This window comes from Cucurbita pepo, chromosome LG15 (assembly GCF_002806865.2).
Source record: "Cucurbita pepo subsp. pepo cultivar mu-cu-16 chromosome LG15, ASM280686v2, whole genome shotgun sequence".
NCBI classification, from domain to species: domain Eukaryota; kingdom Viridiplantae; phylum Streptophyta; class Magnoliopsida; order Cucurbitales; family Cucurbitaceae; genus Cucurbita; species Cucurbita pepo.
In genome coordinates, this window is record NC_036652.1 from 8,662,874 (window position 1) to 8,678,469 (window position 15,596).

General features: G+C 39.3%; 4 protein-coding genes across 6 annotated transcripts; 1 reads left to right on the forward strand and 3 right to left on the reverse strand.

Annotated features, from left to right (window-relative positions):
* Positions 1 to 755: 755 nt before the first annotated feature.
* Positions 756 to 1,765, reverse strand: LOC111776503. Its single transcript, XM_023655964.1, has one exon. It carries the CDS (start codon positions 1,472 to 1,474, stop codon positions 929 to 931), a length of 546 nt encoding a protein of 181 aa, XP_023511732.1. The 5' UTR covers positions 1,475 to 1,765; the 3' UTR covers positions 756 to 928.
* Positions 1,766 to 2,015: 250 nt separating this feature from the next.
* Positions 2,016 to 5,078, reverse strand: LOC111776502. The gene is made up of 8 exons (XM_023655963.1): positions 4,488 to 5,078; positions 4,056 to 4,115; positions 3,714 to 3,962; positions 3,497 to 3,573; positions 3,139 to 3,215; positions 2,718 to 2,850; positions 2,409 to 2,621; positions 2,016 to 2,298 (listed from the first exon to the last, which is right to left on the reverse strand). The coding sequence occupies exons 1-7, from the start codon at positions 4,936 to 4,938 to the stop codon at positions 2,466 to 2,468; spliced, it is 1,203 nt and encodes a 400-aa protein (XP_023511731.1). The 5' UTR covers positions 4,939 to 5,078; the 3' UTR covers positions 2,016 to 2,298; positions 2,409 to 2,465.
* A 1,464-nt stretch (positions 5,079 to 6,542) lies between these two features.
* LOC111811554 (phosphoglycerate kinase 3, cytosolic) lies at positions 6,543 to 8,917 on the forward strand (the record flags this gene model as incomplete). The annotated part of the gene is given in 6 exon segments (XM_023698458.1): positions 6,543 to 6,737; positions 7,227 to 7,304; positions 7,403 to 7,663; positions 7,785 to 8,102; positions 8,197 to 8,355; positions 8,454 to 8,917. Coding segments are annotated over 6 exon segments (1,206 nt in total). The 3' UTR covers positions 8,649 to 8,917.
* Positions 8,918 to 9,722: 805 nt separating this feature from the next.
* LOC111811152 lies at positions 9,723 to 15,523 on the reverse strand. 3 transcript variants are annotated; one of them, XM_023697900.1, is made up of 13 exons: positions 15,266 to 15,523; positions 14,158 to 14,346; positions 13,751 to 13,801; positions 13,490 to 13,620; positions 13,254 to 13,370; positions 12,980 to 13,099; positions 12,719 to 12,780; positions 11,889 to 12,058; positions 11,478 to 11,531; positions 10,655 to 10,764; positions 10,431 to 10,544; positions 10,215 to 10,340; positions 9,723 to 10,089 (listed from the first exon to the last, which is right to left on the reverse strand). In XM_023697900.1, exons 2-13 carry the CDS (start codon positions 14,332 to 14,334, stop codon positions 10,047 to 10,049), a joined length of 1,275 nt encoding a protein of 424 aa, XP_023553668.1. In that variant the 5' UTR covers positions 14,335 to 14,346; positions 15,266 to 15,523; the 3' UTR covers positions 9,723 to 10,046. The 3 variants fall into 3 exon arrangements, with proteins under 3 accessions (XP_023553668.1, XP_023553667.1, XP_023553669.1); XM_023697899.1 differs by having other exon boundaries at positions 11,889 to 12,067; XM_023697901.1 differs by having other exon boundaries at positions 9,723 to 10,125; positions 11,889 to 12,067; positions 15,266 to 15,521.
* Positions 15,524 to 15,596: the final 73 nt, after the last annotated feature.

Genomic DNA, 15,596 nt, shown 5'->3' on the forward strand with positions numbered 1-15,596 from the left:
TTTTTTTTTTTTTTTTTTTTTTTTTTTTTTTTTTTTTTTTTGTAGTGAAAAAATATAAAAATAAAAACTTCCTTCTTGTAGCTTCAAAGAAAAGCAAATACTATATTAAATCCTCTACTCCCTTCGCAAATGCTTCTCTGAACAACTAATGCACATGAGTACATACAACTGCTTCAAGAATAGATTAAGATTAATGGATGAGACGATCATTGTGAGATCCCACATCGGTTTGGTAGGAGAACTAACCATTGTTTATAAGGGTGTGGAAAACTCTTCCTAGCAGTCACGAATTAAAATTCCTGAGGGGAAGGTTGAAAGGAAAATCCTTTGGGTCGTTACAAATGGTGTCAGAGCCAGACAACGGGTGATGTGCCAGTGAGAAGGTTGAGCCCCGAATGGGGTGGTTACAAGATAGTGTGCTAGTAAAGATGTTGGGCCCCGAAGGGGAGTGAATTAGGAGGTCCCACTTGATTGGAGAAAGGGAACGAGTGGCAGCTAGGACGCTGGGCTCCAAAAGGGGTGGGTTGGGAGATCCCACATCGGTTGGGGGAGGTGAATGAAACATTTTTTATTCCACATTTAACACGACGATCTCTTTAATAATTTTGTCACGTATAGCTCACGAAATCTACACGAGAGGACGAAGTTGGGATCTCGGAGCACAGCCCCGTGAGTAAGAAGCCAAGATTGTGATGCCATTGGGAAATCAGTAACTTCATGGTCTAAGTAACTAAAAGCAGTTTGCAACAAAAAGATAAAAAGAACAAAACCATCTCTCAAGTTGTATTAGTCTTTATTTGAACATCAATGAATTTCTTACTCGGTCAGTTCTTACAACTGGAATGAGGAGGATGCTTCCCCAGGGGAACACAAAATTGCAAATATCATCAAAGAAAGATGCATGTGGGACTACTTTGCATTATCATTATCATTTGGGGAATTGAAGTTGAAGCTTTAAATGATAAGATGTATCCGTAACAGATGCTTGCCTCTCTGTCTGAAGAAAAATAGCTATCCCTTGTGCAAAAGCAAAAGACCCTGTCCCCCCAACCACTGTCATTTCTTCTCTGTTCTCATGCCCTATATGTTTGGCATGGACGCTCAAGCTGCCCGAATATTCCAGTGTGTCGAAACTCAGATAGATGATATTGAACGACGAACGAGCAAACTGTTCATTAGGAATGATGAAACCTTGAGCGTTTCCGACGATCTGGGAAGTGTTCTCGAGTCCCTTTGTAAGCATTCGTCGGAAGACAAAAATCCCAGAATCTGGACTTGGTACAAGCTGCATATTGTTAGATCTGGAATTTGCTTTAGAATGTGGCTGTTGAATGTAAAGGGACAGGTCCGCCCATGGAGGTTTCCTGTCGTGCTTGGCCTGTTTTCTGTGGGATACCGGCGAGAGCAAGGCCAAGAGAATAACAGCTAGGATGGCCAGGCAGATTGCAGCGCAGAATATAATTCTGTTCTTCATAATGCATTGAAAAACCAACTTAAAAAAGAGACATAATGTATTGATTATGAAGTAGTCACTTGATACATATAGCTCAATCACCGTGTTTAAAGTTTAGGTCAACTAATTCAACTTTTTTTAGCTTTGGCACCTAATCCATCGTCCGCCATGTTATACATGGAGGGTCGGTATTTTAAGAAAATGCCTTTTTGTAAAGGTCAATCGTCTAACAGGATTTGGTGTTCCCTACATAACAAATCCACTATTAAATCCAATGACTTCTAGTCAATCCTGCTTATGCTGCAACATGAGGTTATAACTTAGATGTGTTCCTCCTGCACAGAGAATCCATGGATATGCATTTATTGAAGGATTTGGACAAAAGTTTAGATCAAGATGAAACTTCATAATATGCTGCTTGATGGTCATTCAAAAAAATAATTCGAGTAGATACCCTTTCGTTCACGAGCAAGGAAGTGTCCGTTCTCAAGGCACACTGACCTGCACAGCTAAGGTGCAAATGAAATATCATTTCTGTAACACACAGCCAAGGCAAATCAGAGGCTCGCAAATAGTAGAAATTCTGCATTATATTCAAAATTATCAACTTATGAAGTGTGTTAAGGCTAACTGAGCCAAGTGTCAGGCTTCAACTCTTTAATGCTGTACATCCACCCTTCCAACGTCACCTTGTTCCTAAGATTCAAAACATGGGCACCGAACACACATATCTTTGAAAGAAATAGCCAAATAACAAGCAGCCGAAGTGCATGAAGGAAAAGACTGGCCCTCAAATTGATATATCACACCATTTACAAATTTATATGATTGCTGTCTCCTGCATCCTGGTAAAGTTCAAAGCAACTTTAATTGAATTAAAAGCAAAGAAAAGGATGAAAAGAAAACTAAAATAAAGTGAACTCAGGAAAAGAATAGACATGAATAAAGATGTTACCTGCAAGGAGGTAAAGAAGAAAAACGAACAGGTATGCAGCGATGTTATTTCCGCTCTTCATCTATTTGTCGATAATGCATTCTCAATTCTTCTAATTACAACACTGAGACTGCTTCCACTTTCCAAAGCTTTGACTGCTACTTGGTGTGCATGTTTGTGCCACTTTAGCAGATTGTAAGATTGTAGAACAGCCCATCTTGCTTGATTTGACATCTACAAAGTGAAAATAGCAGCAGAAGTCAGAAAACAGGTCAATATATCTGTGCACATTGGAAGAATATGTCAACTGAAGCGCATTAGATTGAGAACCTGCGCAACAGACAATGGGGGTTGCAAAAGAACGCAGATACTTCTAAACAAATTTTCATCATTCTCTCCACCCTCTGCTTCCCCGTAAACAAGAGCTTCAGCTGCAATGCCCGCAAAAAGAACCATGCAGTACCTGACCACAGTCATGCCCAAGGCATCGCCAAGTTAGATATACAGAGTTTCAGGCATGAAATTGAGTCCACTCATATGATCACTAAAATCATAAAACATTGCTAAGAACTGTCTCATATCTTTCATTATTTTGTAGATCCCAAGCCTTTGGGGCCTTAAAAGGCTCAGGAAGCTGAAGGCAAAATATTGCTATTTACGCTCTTTCTCGGATTTACAATACTATAGTAGGGGGAAAATGGAAAAATGGTTGTGACCCTTTTCAAAAGGAGCAACTATTTAACATGATCACCTGTCAAAGGAAGTACCATCCAATCGTCCTTCAGCAAGGTTGCTTGCCATTTTTTCATCCCAAAACTGGGTACCTGCCTATTGAATTCAGAATAAAAAGACTCATCATTACAGAATCAAAGATTTCACATTTAGCCATCCAAGTCTAACAGTAATCTCTAACCTATTGCTTATCCTTTTTATCAAATTGACACCGTGATATGAAGTAATGTTGAGTTTATCATATTGAATTAATTTTATTTTCATTTAGTTACAAAGCCACCTGCTTGGTGCATGGATGGATACTTCATATTCAAAACATTTTCAATTACCATCATTTCAAGACCATAGTTTGAAATGCATATGAAGGGATTGTTTACCTGTCCTTGTATCCCCATTTGCATAGCAACAATCGGATCTAAAATCACTCCACGAATTGGGCAGCCCATGAGGTAAGCTGCAATAGGGTACAAGGAACTTTTATCAACATTCAGGAGTTGTGCTTGCATAATTGCATGAACTACTATTCCAAGTAAATAGCATTTGAATTAAACATAACCACAGAGTTCTGCATGAGTCAAAATTAGTAGAACATACCAGTCAGTAGATGTCCAGCTTCATGTACAAGGATTCGACGCCTATATGGTGGCCAACAGCTTGAGATTTGCGCTAGACAAGTACCACCAAGGAGGATAGAATCCAAAAACGCTAGCCCCAACAGTGCGAAAAGGTTTGGCCTTATATCTATGTCCTGGGAGAGCAGGAATGATGTTCCACCAAGACAAGCAATCAAAGCATAACGAGAGCTGCCTGAAAGACCCCACTTCTTTGGAGACAATTTGAACACTGGAATAGCAGAGGAGGCCAGAAAAAGAAAATTAAGTGATACGTTGAATATGAAAAATAAATCCATCTGAAAGCAGAGATTTGTCAAATCACCTTCTAATCCAGTTGTAGACTCCAATACAGAGGGCGTGACATCTCTTGGACCCTCCAAAACTGCAGGTATTGTCATATCATAAGTATGAATTAAGCTCCAATGAGTAGCATAAAACTGGTGGATAAAGTTGAACAATGATAAATTTTGGCAGCCCTCGTTGTTGATAATGTTTAAACGTTGATAAATTATACTACGCCATAACTTTACAAAAGTATAGAGCCTCAAGGCAACTCGACATACACTGATCATTAAGTTGTTTCACGCGGCTTGCATACCTTTCACCCAGAACTATCTTCACGAACTAACAGACAGGAACTCATTTCCAAAGGTAAACTAAAAATTCCCAATTTGATACCAGCAGAAAACATGGCGAAAAAACTTGAACACTAATGAAATGAATTGACATAGCGGAGACAGTGAAAAGGGTGTACCAATGTTCCTGCATTTTCCAAAATTGGGCAAAAATCCTCTATCCCTGAGAAACCCATAAGCATTGGCAACAAGCTTCATATCATCCGCATTCAAACAAGTGTCTAGTACCTCCCAGTCCCTCTCCCAGCCAGACAACCGCGGATTCCCGAGAGCGGAAGGGGCGGAATCAGAAAGTGCCGAATCATTAGGGGGTTCGATTGCGCTCTCTCTGCCAAGGGATTCGAGAAACCTAAGAGCTTCAGCGAGGTCCTTGCGCTTCACTGCCTCTTCATATTCTTGCCATTCGCGAATAGCTCTAGGCAGAAGGAGGAGACGCTGATGGCGGTGTAAATGGAAATGTTTATTGATTCCATTTTTTTGCTGGAAATGGAAGGGAAATGGGCAATGGAAAGATTGGAATTGGAGAAGAGAAGGTGAAATTAGGAGCTTGGGAGGACTATGGATAGACATGAGACCGTGCAGAAGTGCAGCCTTGCGCAATACAAGGGGACTCTTGGAATTGGCAATTTACGAGGATCCACCCTCAAATCAACCCCAAATGGAAGCCTTCTGCGTGGAGGGCTCAATTGGATAAAGAAAAAGAAAATATCGAAAGCAAAGTTATGAAATTGAAAATCGGGCATTTTGAGCAGCCAACCTGAAATGTTCATCATATTACTCAACTACCCAAGACGATGGGAATTAATTTGGTGGTGGATTTAATTTTCGAGTTTCGTCAGAGCAATGTGTCACAACCATACTAAAAAAAAGAATACGTTATAGACATGGTGGCACGCTGATTATCATTCACCAAGTCATGTCAAGGACCGAAAGAAGTGTCATAATATGGTTGAGAATGACGACGCATTGTCCAACACACCAAGAAAAGTGGACAAGATTGCGAAGCCAAGGTGCAGATAAGAGTAGAAACGATAATATAGTCAACGTTTCAAAGATAGTCTTAGGAGTTAGTGAGCCCTTTGCCATAACTTCAAAAGTTACACTAAGTCGTGAGATTCAACAAGCAACTTTGGAATCAAGTATGCATAAGGAAAATATCAAATGAACGATTCACGTTGGCATATGACTCCTCACTAGTTTGATGTCCACAAGTGCCAGATAGGTCTGTCACTCTACGAAACACTAATATGTCATACATAGACGAGTATTGCAAGACAGGTCTCTTAGACATCTTCCTTCAAAATAGATTTTGAATACATTTGAATACACTGTTAGGTGACGGTCGTCATAGTGCCCCTTCCCTTGAGTCAAAGGTTGGGATATAGGGTAAGACTTTTGGCACCATACCATATGTATAAATAACTCGGAGGTGTGCCCACATTTGTTCATAGAGGAAAAAGAGCATGAACGAAGGCCACAACTTTGCATTTGACTTGCTTCGGTTGCTCTGCCGTTTCTGTTCAACCATGCACTTCAATTGCCTTTTGTGCACACGGAATCTTTTCTGGATTATTCCAAGCGCACCTTTTCTTGGTCGGTGGGGAGCTGAGGTAAGGCATCACGGGCGATTGGATGGGGCATGAACTTGAATGGTATTTTGTTATTCATGTGAATCAATTAAAGTTTAAATATTTGATAGAATTATAATGGTAATAATTTTATTAAGCTGGTAACCATAAAATTCAGGCTTTACTGGGAAGATAAACTGAAATAAAGGAAAATGAAAAAGAAAAACAAGCGTTTCAATACCCCTGGGATTTTAGGAAGACCACAGAGAGACGAGACCACCACTTCCACTCCCACGGTATTCGCTTCACCCCATGGAACTCCCACAAATAGGTCTAAATCCCAACCCGTATACCCCGCCGCTGATCTTCGCTCCTCACCACGTGTCCGCTTCATTTTCCATTTTCCTTCTATAAAACCTTCCTCCTGCCCTCCCCATTTCCTCCGTACTTCGCTTTGCCTCACTCTACACCACTTTTCTAATTTCTCATCCTATTCCTCGTAAGTTTCGCCCATCCCATGCGTATTTCTCCCTCCCCCTGCCTTTTTCTTACCTGGGTTCTTTTTTCATTCGTTGTTTTCTATGTGATTTCTCTCAGGCGATTCTCATGGCAACCAAAAGGAGCGTCGGTACTCTCAAGGAGGCTGATTTGAAGGGAAAGAGGGTGTTTGTGAGGGTCGATCTCAATGTTCCTTTGGATGACAACTTCAACATCACCGATGACACCAGAATCCGTGCCGCTGTGCCTACCATTAAGTATTTGCTTGGCAATGGTGCTAGGGTCATCCTCTCCAGCCATTTGGTACCATTTATCTCCTCTTTCACCTCATCTCCTTTCCCTCTTTCTCCTTCTCGCCAGATCTATCTATCTGGCATGTCTTTCCTGAGTTTTAATTTCTGGATTCCTTCAATCGTTGCATGTTATAGATTGTGAATTCCAAGTTTCGATCCTTGGTTTTCAGGAAAGATCGATATTCTTTCCCGTTTTCTTACATCTTGATTAGTGAATTTAGATAAATGTACACTCTTCTATTGTCATTCGTGGTATGCACGATTCAGTTTTGTGGATTTAATATCCGTAGTCTCGAGTACTGGAAGTCTCATCGACCTGTTGTGTAAGGAGAAATATTGGTTCCTGCACTTAATCCTTTATAGTGACCTTATGTACTATTCTATTGTGATTGATCATATGCTCTGCATTAATTTAAGACTTATTTTCTAATTTTCCGTATTGTTGTACTTTGTTTATTCTCTTTGCTCATTATTGTTATCGATTATTGTGATTTTTCAGGGACGTCCAAAGGGTGTAACACCAAAATACAGTTTGAAACCTCTTGTTCCCAGGCTTTCTGAGCTCCTTGGAGTTTCGGTGTGACATCTACATTTTGTGTGAATATTCGGATTTCTGTTTGTATTTGATGATAAAGTTACGGATTACTGAAATTTTGTTTCACCTTCCGTAATTAGGTGGTAATGGCTAATGATTGTATTGGCGAGGAAGTTGAGAAGTTGGTCGCTGGATTGCCTGAGGGAGGTGTATTGCTGCTTGAAAACGTGAGGTTTTACAAGGAGGAAGAGAAGAACGACCCTGAGTTTGCCAAGAAGTTGGCTTCCCTCGCGGATCTCTATGTTAATGATGCCTTTGGAACTGCTCACAGGGCCCACGCTTCCACAGAGGGTGTGGCTAAGTACTTGAAACCTTCTGTTGCTGGTTTCCTTATGCAGAAGGTTTGTTGCATGCTCTATCACCTTTCTTTTTTGTGTGAGAATGTTGATTAACACACTATCACATTTTGGTGTTATTTTGGGAAGATGCCTGGTTGCGTAACTGATTGGGCTTTTGGTTCAGGAACTTGACTACCTGGTCGGAGCTGTGTCTAATCCCAAGAGACCATTTGCTGCCATTGTTGGTGGTTCAAAGGTGTCATCCAAGATCGGTGTAATTGAATCCTTGTTGGAGAAGGTTAACCTTCTTTTCCTGGGTGGAGGAATGATCTTTACCTTCTACAAGGCACAAGGTCTCGCAGTGGGCAAATCCCTTGTTGAAGAAGACAAGCTTGACCTTGCAACCTCGCTCCTTGAGAAGGCCAAAGCCAAAGGAGTTTCTCTTTTGCTTCCAACTGATGTAGTGGTAGCCGATAAGTTTGCTGCTGATGCTGACAGCAAGGTTCGTAGTTATCTTTTTTCAATCGAATTTGGCTAGATTCAGCTTCAACATTCATGAAAATAGTTGGGTAAGTTGTTTCTCTGTACTTTTTCAGGTTGTGGCAGCATCAAGTATCCCAGATGGGTGGATGGGGTTGGATATTGGACCTGATTCTATTAAGAGTTTCAGTGAAGCTTTGGACTCTACCCAAACCATTATTTGGAACGGACCTATGGGAGTGTTTGAGTTCGACAAGTTTGCAGCTGGAACCGAGGTATGCAATAGGGGGTGACCATACCTACTCCTAACAAGGGCAAAGTTAATGAGGTCTTTCTAAATGGTGTAACTTGGTTTATGCTCTTTCTTTTGCAGGCTATTGCGAGGAAATTGGCAGAGCTGAGTGGGAAGGGAGTTACCACCATAATTGGAGGAGGCGACTCTGTTGCTGCCGTTGAGAAGGTTGGGCTTGCGGATAAGATGAGCCACATCTCCACTGGTGGTGGTGCCAGCTTAGAGCTCCTTGAAGGAAAGACGCTTCCTGGTGTCCTTGCTCTGGACGATGCTTAAGCTTGAGGGAACTCAATTCTCTCGCCGTTTTCACTGTGTTGTTATGTAGTAAAGGTGGTTGTTTTTCAACCCTTTGAGGGTTTCTCGAGCGTGTCTCTTTTCTTTGAGAAGAGGTAGTTATAGGATAGATTATTAGAATAAGCCTCAAATTCAACTCTGAGCGTATAAGATCCACAGTATGGGATTGGATCATTTTTTTCTCATCGATTTGAAATGTTGAAATCTACTGCCTGATATATTCAGTATTCTATCGCCTTTTTGTTCACGAATGTTGTGGTTGGTTCAATATGTGGATGCTTAAATTTCATGTTCATGGTTGCCACTTCCCTCATGTTCATATTCATTCGACTCCTTAGCTTTTGATCGGCACTCGATCAATAAATTCAAGTCCCTTTTTCGGGTAGCTCTCCTTTGGTTCTTTCTCTTGACCCAAAAAAGGAAGGGCCACGCTGAATGAGTACAGTGACAGATTCATTCGACTCGCCGTTTCCCGTGTTCTGTCGTAAAAGGTAAGTTTGTTAAAATAAGGATGGTGCCAAAGGAAGAAGACCGTTTTCCCAAAATGTAAATCATCCCAAAATACATTCAAAGCTAAGAGTGGTTCGGGCTAATTAGTGATAATTGATGTAGAAGGGAAGGAAAATCCTCCCTTCTCAACCTCTAAAACAAGGAAACCAAGGATACTGCCACCGAAATAAGCATGAAATTAAAGCATGCATTCATGTATTCCCTTATACAGAAGATGCGATTCTTCCTCTTTTGGTAGAGTAATGAATGGCTCCGCATTGTTTCCTATTTTGAAGATTCCTTGAGAGGTTGGCTCTGATTCTTTCACATTTGTGTTCTTTTATATTCACAGTTCAAGTTAATAACGAAAATAAATAAAGCAACCGAACTTTCATTGGAGCTTGGTGGCATTCATTCATAGCTTAAATGAATTTTTGGCATATATCTGGAAATCTTGTCTAGTATTAGTGGTCACGAATAAGTTAGTATCTCTATCATAAACAACTTCACCGCTATGGTTCGCCCTCAATTTGAACATTAAAAGAATCTCTGAACTGCAAAAATAAATGTTAGTGAGCTATCACCATAGATAGACTGGGAATGATTAAAGAGAAGCCTCAAAGTATGCTCATAAAGAAACTAATAACAAAAGAAGAAGAAGAAGAAGAAGACGACGACAACACAAGTTCAAGTTTGAATAGAGAAGAAAAAATTCGGAAAAAGGAGAAAGCAGCAAAGGGGAAGAAAAAAATAAGAATCTATGGAACTGATTTTTTTTGGTAATGTTGCTGTACTCTACAAAACAAATAACTTCAAAGGCTAACTGGTGTTCAGTTTTGTCGTGTGCATGGAATGAATATCTTGCCTCCATCCTTCTCTTGTCGCGAGGGTTCATGGACGAGTTGTGGATGAAAACAAATGGTGAGATAAATGCCTGGTTTACATGATGGAACAGCTCCCGTGAGCGCCACTGAGGTAAAATAACCATTACTGTATTACTCAAGAAAGTAGAAGAAAACTGAAGCATGAAATAGGAGGAGTTGTTCAGAAGGATCTAACCTCTTATTGTGATCGTAGTTACTCAATGCTTCCTCAAATTTGAGCCACAGAGGACCTGTTTCTTGAAGATCCACATTTTGTGGCCCGGCTATGTAAGCCTGAACAACAAACTGCAGAGTTCGTTCCCTGATCAAAACTACCACGTTAGACGCGGTAGTCGGTAGATAATTTTTTTTCATACTTCGAGTGAAGATTTTCATCCTACAAGAAACCTACCTCCCTTCATATTCAGATAACCAATCGAAGTAGGCAGCACCAAAATACATGGACACAAATGGCTTGGTTAAGTCATCAACAGATTCAAGTCTATATGCTCTGTAGCTCAATTCCCTAACCCACCAACAGATGATTAACATAAATAATGTAGTAACTAGTCCACAGTAATACAATAAAGCCAAAATGCTGATACTCTTTATTAAATTGGTTCAAGATTGACATACATATAAAGCCAAAATGCAGTTGAATAGTCAATCCCCATTATTCCAGGACGCGATCCAACCCCATTAATAAAGCGCATGCTGACTACCTCTGCCAGAGCACAAAGAACCGTCTGTGCACCAATACATGTACAATAAATAATTTTGTGAAGGATGTTTAATTGAACAGAAGTTTAGAATAATGAGTTATACAGTTCAGGAGAAAATTGTTTCAACAAATCATGCGGTGAAAGTTCAATATTTTCTAGAGTTCTTAATCCATGATTATATCAGTTCAAACTAGTGTCAAAACTTTAAATGAATAATTGATTACACAATTTGCCCTTCAGGTGTACATGCAAAATTTAAGTGAGAGACGTTGAATGTGTCTGGAAATCAAGAGCCGTTATGGGTTTTCACAATCAACGGTACAGCATGTATTAACAATTATAATCGAGTTTTTGTTTGGGGGAAATCTTAAAGTTGGCCAAGCTTCATTGCCCTTCATGGTGTTCCCTTCCTAACTTACTCACTGATCATGCTCCTTCTATTATCAATTTAAATTATAGAGCTTTTGAGTGAGGGTTTGTTGGAAAAGGGCTTTGGTTTTTCCTCAATAGGTTCATGCTGAAATAGGGACATTTTTTAAAGCTGTAGTTTATTTTGAGATATCCAATTTTTCGTTTACTTTCTGGATATATTATTACTATTATATATACAATTGAGTTTTCCGGCTTCCATTCTCATTCCATGAACGAACACTATAGAAATGGAAAAAATATCAAATAAACAGAGAAGAATAAAGAAAGATATATTCCAAAAGAAAGTACGGCTGTTGTAGACTTACTGGTTTAACTCCTTTTGTACTGAAATGTTTCGAAATAATAATCTCAGCAACCGCCTGCAAAACAATGGGATTTAGAATGCGGATTTCCTTTTCAAATTTAAAACACCGTTGGTTTGTTTCCCACAAGTTAAGCAGTTGGGTGTATGAAGCTATAAAATGGTAGCAAGCTTGTGAAAGAACTTTCGAGGTCTCTCCTCTTTCTGGAGAGAATTCTAAAGATCAGAATTAAGAGCATTGATATGAGGAATGTGACTACGAGTTATTTGTTGCAAATGGTTTTAGATCACTGCACATCTGAATAGAAAATAAAAGCAACTCTCCTACAAATATAGGCTGAATGTAAAAATATATAGTAAACCAGAATAGAAAATGAGAATTCTTATGATGCATGAAAATCTTATTAATTTTTACCTTCAATTCTACTCGGGAAACATAGAGTCTTTTCTTTAAATCATGAGAAAAACGTACATTGCCCTTTTTCTCCCCAGACTTATTCCACTCTTTTAGAACATGAGGATTATTCCACATCTCTTCCATGTCCTCGGGAGTCGCTCGAGAATCCCAAAATGTATAAACAATAGCTGCACCCTCTTGGAGAGGAGAAAAGGGATTGTCATTTCCATGAAATGCAAATACATATATGTCTGCAGGCATGTATGTATAGCTATACTCTAGTGAAAAGAAATTAAGTTGTATATGCAATAAAGCCAAATCTCTTGGTGGGTTGAATGACAGGAACGACAAATAGGGACAAGGTACCAAAAATCGAATCACACTATTATGTATGAAAGGGTGTCTCTATCGAGTCCAACTTCTTGTTGTTTGCTTTCTTAGTTTCTCTTAGTTAATCATTTGATTGTTTTCTCTCGGGAGGATTCTACTGTGATATGATTCATGAACACGATGTTTTGTTCATTTATGATACTACTTTTTTTTTGTTGTCCTTTATCTTTGGTTGTGATGAACGGTAAAAATTACTTCATTTAAGGGTATGGAGTAATCATTACTTGCATTAGGTTTTAAAAAAGAGGACTCTATGTACTTTCTTTTTAGTCCAAAAGGAGCCATTTTCCACTTCTTCATCGTCTTCTTTTTTACATTGTTCGACCTTTTCCTTTTCTGCTAGTATTTGAAGGATAGGATAAAAGAGCCAGTTCTTTACTCCAGCAATCTTTGTTAATATCGAGAAAAAATCCACAAGTAAATGAATGGCACATCAGACTCGTGTAAGGAAATGCTACCTGTATTCCCTGAAGCAGTTGGATGGGACGTAGCAGAGGTGGAGGCTTCATTGATATGTTTCCTAGACATAACCCATGTAATGATGATCAGTTTAAAAGTCGTAGCATTGTACCAAGAATATATTCTTTCTACTTCTTATGACACATAAGCAGTTAACCGTTTTAATTGTACATACGATTATTTACACGGGCTTCCACTGTAATACGAAAAAATAGATCTTACTGCAGTTCAAAATTTATTCATCTATGGGAAATGAGCACCTGGATGGAAGACTTTCTTTTACTGATAGATATCGTTTCCAGTATGGTAGAGTTGATTTATGAGTCGCCTTCTTTGTACCACCTTTATAGGCCCTAACTACAAACTCCTCGCTTCTTTCTCTGGAAAGGAGTTTGCTTTGTTAATACACAGAACCATATATTTAGAGGGCTAATGATATTAACTTCATAGCGGAAAAATATATGCACTGAACTAGAAGCTGCAGAAGACAACATACAATCAATTAATGAATGAGATGCAAGTTCAGTGACTTACTTATTCTCAAAGCTTGATAACCATTTAAGGTAAGCAGCCCCAAAATATACACTGACAAAGGGCTTGTTCAGGACATCTGGGTTCCCTTCTAATCCATAAGACTGATAACCCAATTCACTGCAAACCAAAAATGTTACTACTGTACTATGTCCTAATTGGATTATATTCAATGAACTGTGCAATGTATATATTCAAATATGTAGCATATATAAAATAGTGAGCCATCATCTTCATACCTGACCAACCACCCAGCAGTTTTAAGTGTTAATTGCATGATCCCTAATGTTGTCTCTTTGGTTTTTTTTTGATAACGCATAGCAAGAGGCTGTCTATCACTCTCGAGTTCCGCTATGGCGCAGATCATTTCCTGCACAAGTTATGATGTATTACTACAAATCTGCAAATTAAGTAAAGCAACTATTTCTTGCAACTACAAGTTCTAAGTATGAAGAACACAATGATAACGCAAAGCAAGAGGCTGGAAAAACAGAACTTACAGAATCTATATTGGACTCAAAGTGCCTCCGCACAATGATATCTGCCACTGCCTGGAGAACAACACAATATTACAATAATTTTAAGTAGATAATAATTTTAAAGGTTACACAACATTCCTTGTCTAAGAACCGTTCCATCAAATTTAAAGAAAATAAATACTTTCATTTTCTATGACAGAAATGAAAAAAGAAATTGAATAATCAGAAAGCAAATATTCAAATTTCTTCAGAGGATAAGTTGAAACTAAAACAAGATTGAATTATTTTTAAAATCTTGTAGGGGTTCTTGAACAGTCTACATACAATGAAGGCTTATGTCCCCTTCACGTTCTAATAGAAATATCCAAGTTAAAGGCATAAGGGCTGCTTTAAATTCATGTCCATTAACACAAGAGAAAGCGTATGACCTTCATCTCTGTCTGAGTCAAATAAGGCTGTCCGTCTGGATCCCTTGAGAGGTGGACCTTCTGCGTTTTGGATTCCCCAGCATCTAACCATTCAGCGCATACTTCAGGGTAATTCCACATTGCTTCCATATCTTCGGGGTCAACACAATCATCCCAGTATTTAAATCCAATAGCCATTCTTGGCCTCGTCTATAGAACCACATTACCAAAAGCACAGAGTGTGTCAGTACCAAAGCAGCGTGTTGGCTATAAGCGGCACAAATTATAGAAAACAAAAGAAAAAGTTGAGATCCTATCAAACTGTGCGTCATAGTTCATTTAAACGCCATGCTGAAAAGTGTGAAACAGATACAACCATACATGGGGAACCTCCTCAAGTGAAACCATACTTTTGGCCCCAGAGTTCAACTTTGCAGAATAAGCCCAATAGCAGTGAAGAATCAATCATGAGATGTTTAGTTACGCTGTAAGATAAAGCTAACCATGAATTATAAGGCCGCGTTTTGTTATTGAGATGTACGTTCTATACCTTTAAAATCGACGATTTTACATGTTGATATTAAACAACAACATCTTACACCCACCTGACGCCTATTTTTTTTTTTTTTCCCGCCACAAGAGATAAGTTCAAGCTGGAAATAAGATAAATGAACATTGTTGAATTAGCTCATTCAAACATGAATGCCAGAAGGGTGAACTGGGCCGTAAGATTATGTTTCAATAGACAGCGAAAAACACATGGGGTGAGAGAGCTTGCCACAAAGCAAAGGAGTCTATACTTTCTTCTTTTGTCCGAGTTTTCCCAATAATCACAACCCTTCTGACTCGTAGTAAATGGTGAAGCAGGAGGAGCTACGGAACTTCTAAGATATCCAACGAGAGAACTCCCTATCATCTAAAATCCCACAAAATAAATGAATATTCATCCCCTCAGGCATCCGCCTTTAGGAGGTTTGTATACCTAAACAAATCACCACCATTATCGGAGAATGTGCAGTCCATAAGAACAAATCGGTTAGATCAAACGTGTATGCATCCATAATCATGCATCGTAACAGATTTCAATCAAAACCAAGTTCGAAGGATGCAGCAGAGATAGAAGGATTACCAGAATAGCAAATAAAACGATCGGGGAGGCCGCCGAAGGCGTGGAAATGGAAGTTTAGGGAGGAGGATTATGGAGCCGGAAGCATGGAATTTGAAGGAGATGAGATTGAAGGTGGACCATTGTTGCCGGAATTGGAAAAGAATGATGTAGCATTGGTTTCTATAGAGGCGCGTGGCAAGGAGTCTTCTCAAAGGGCGCGACACGTGGCGTACTTGACTCAATGACTTCCCGGCGATTTTTGCTTGTATTGTTTGATAACTTTCACGCCAAAATTAAAATATTCGTCCATACTCCATCTCTTAATATCCCATTCAGTTTCTATCTTTAATAA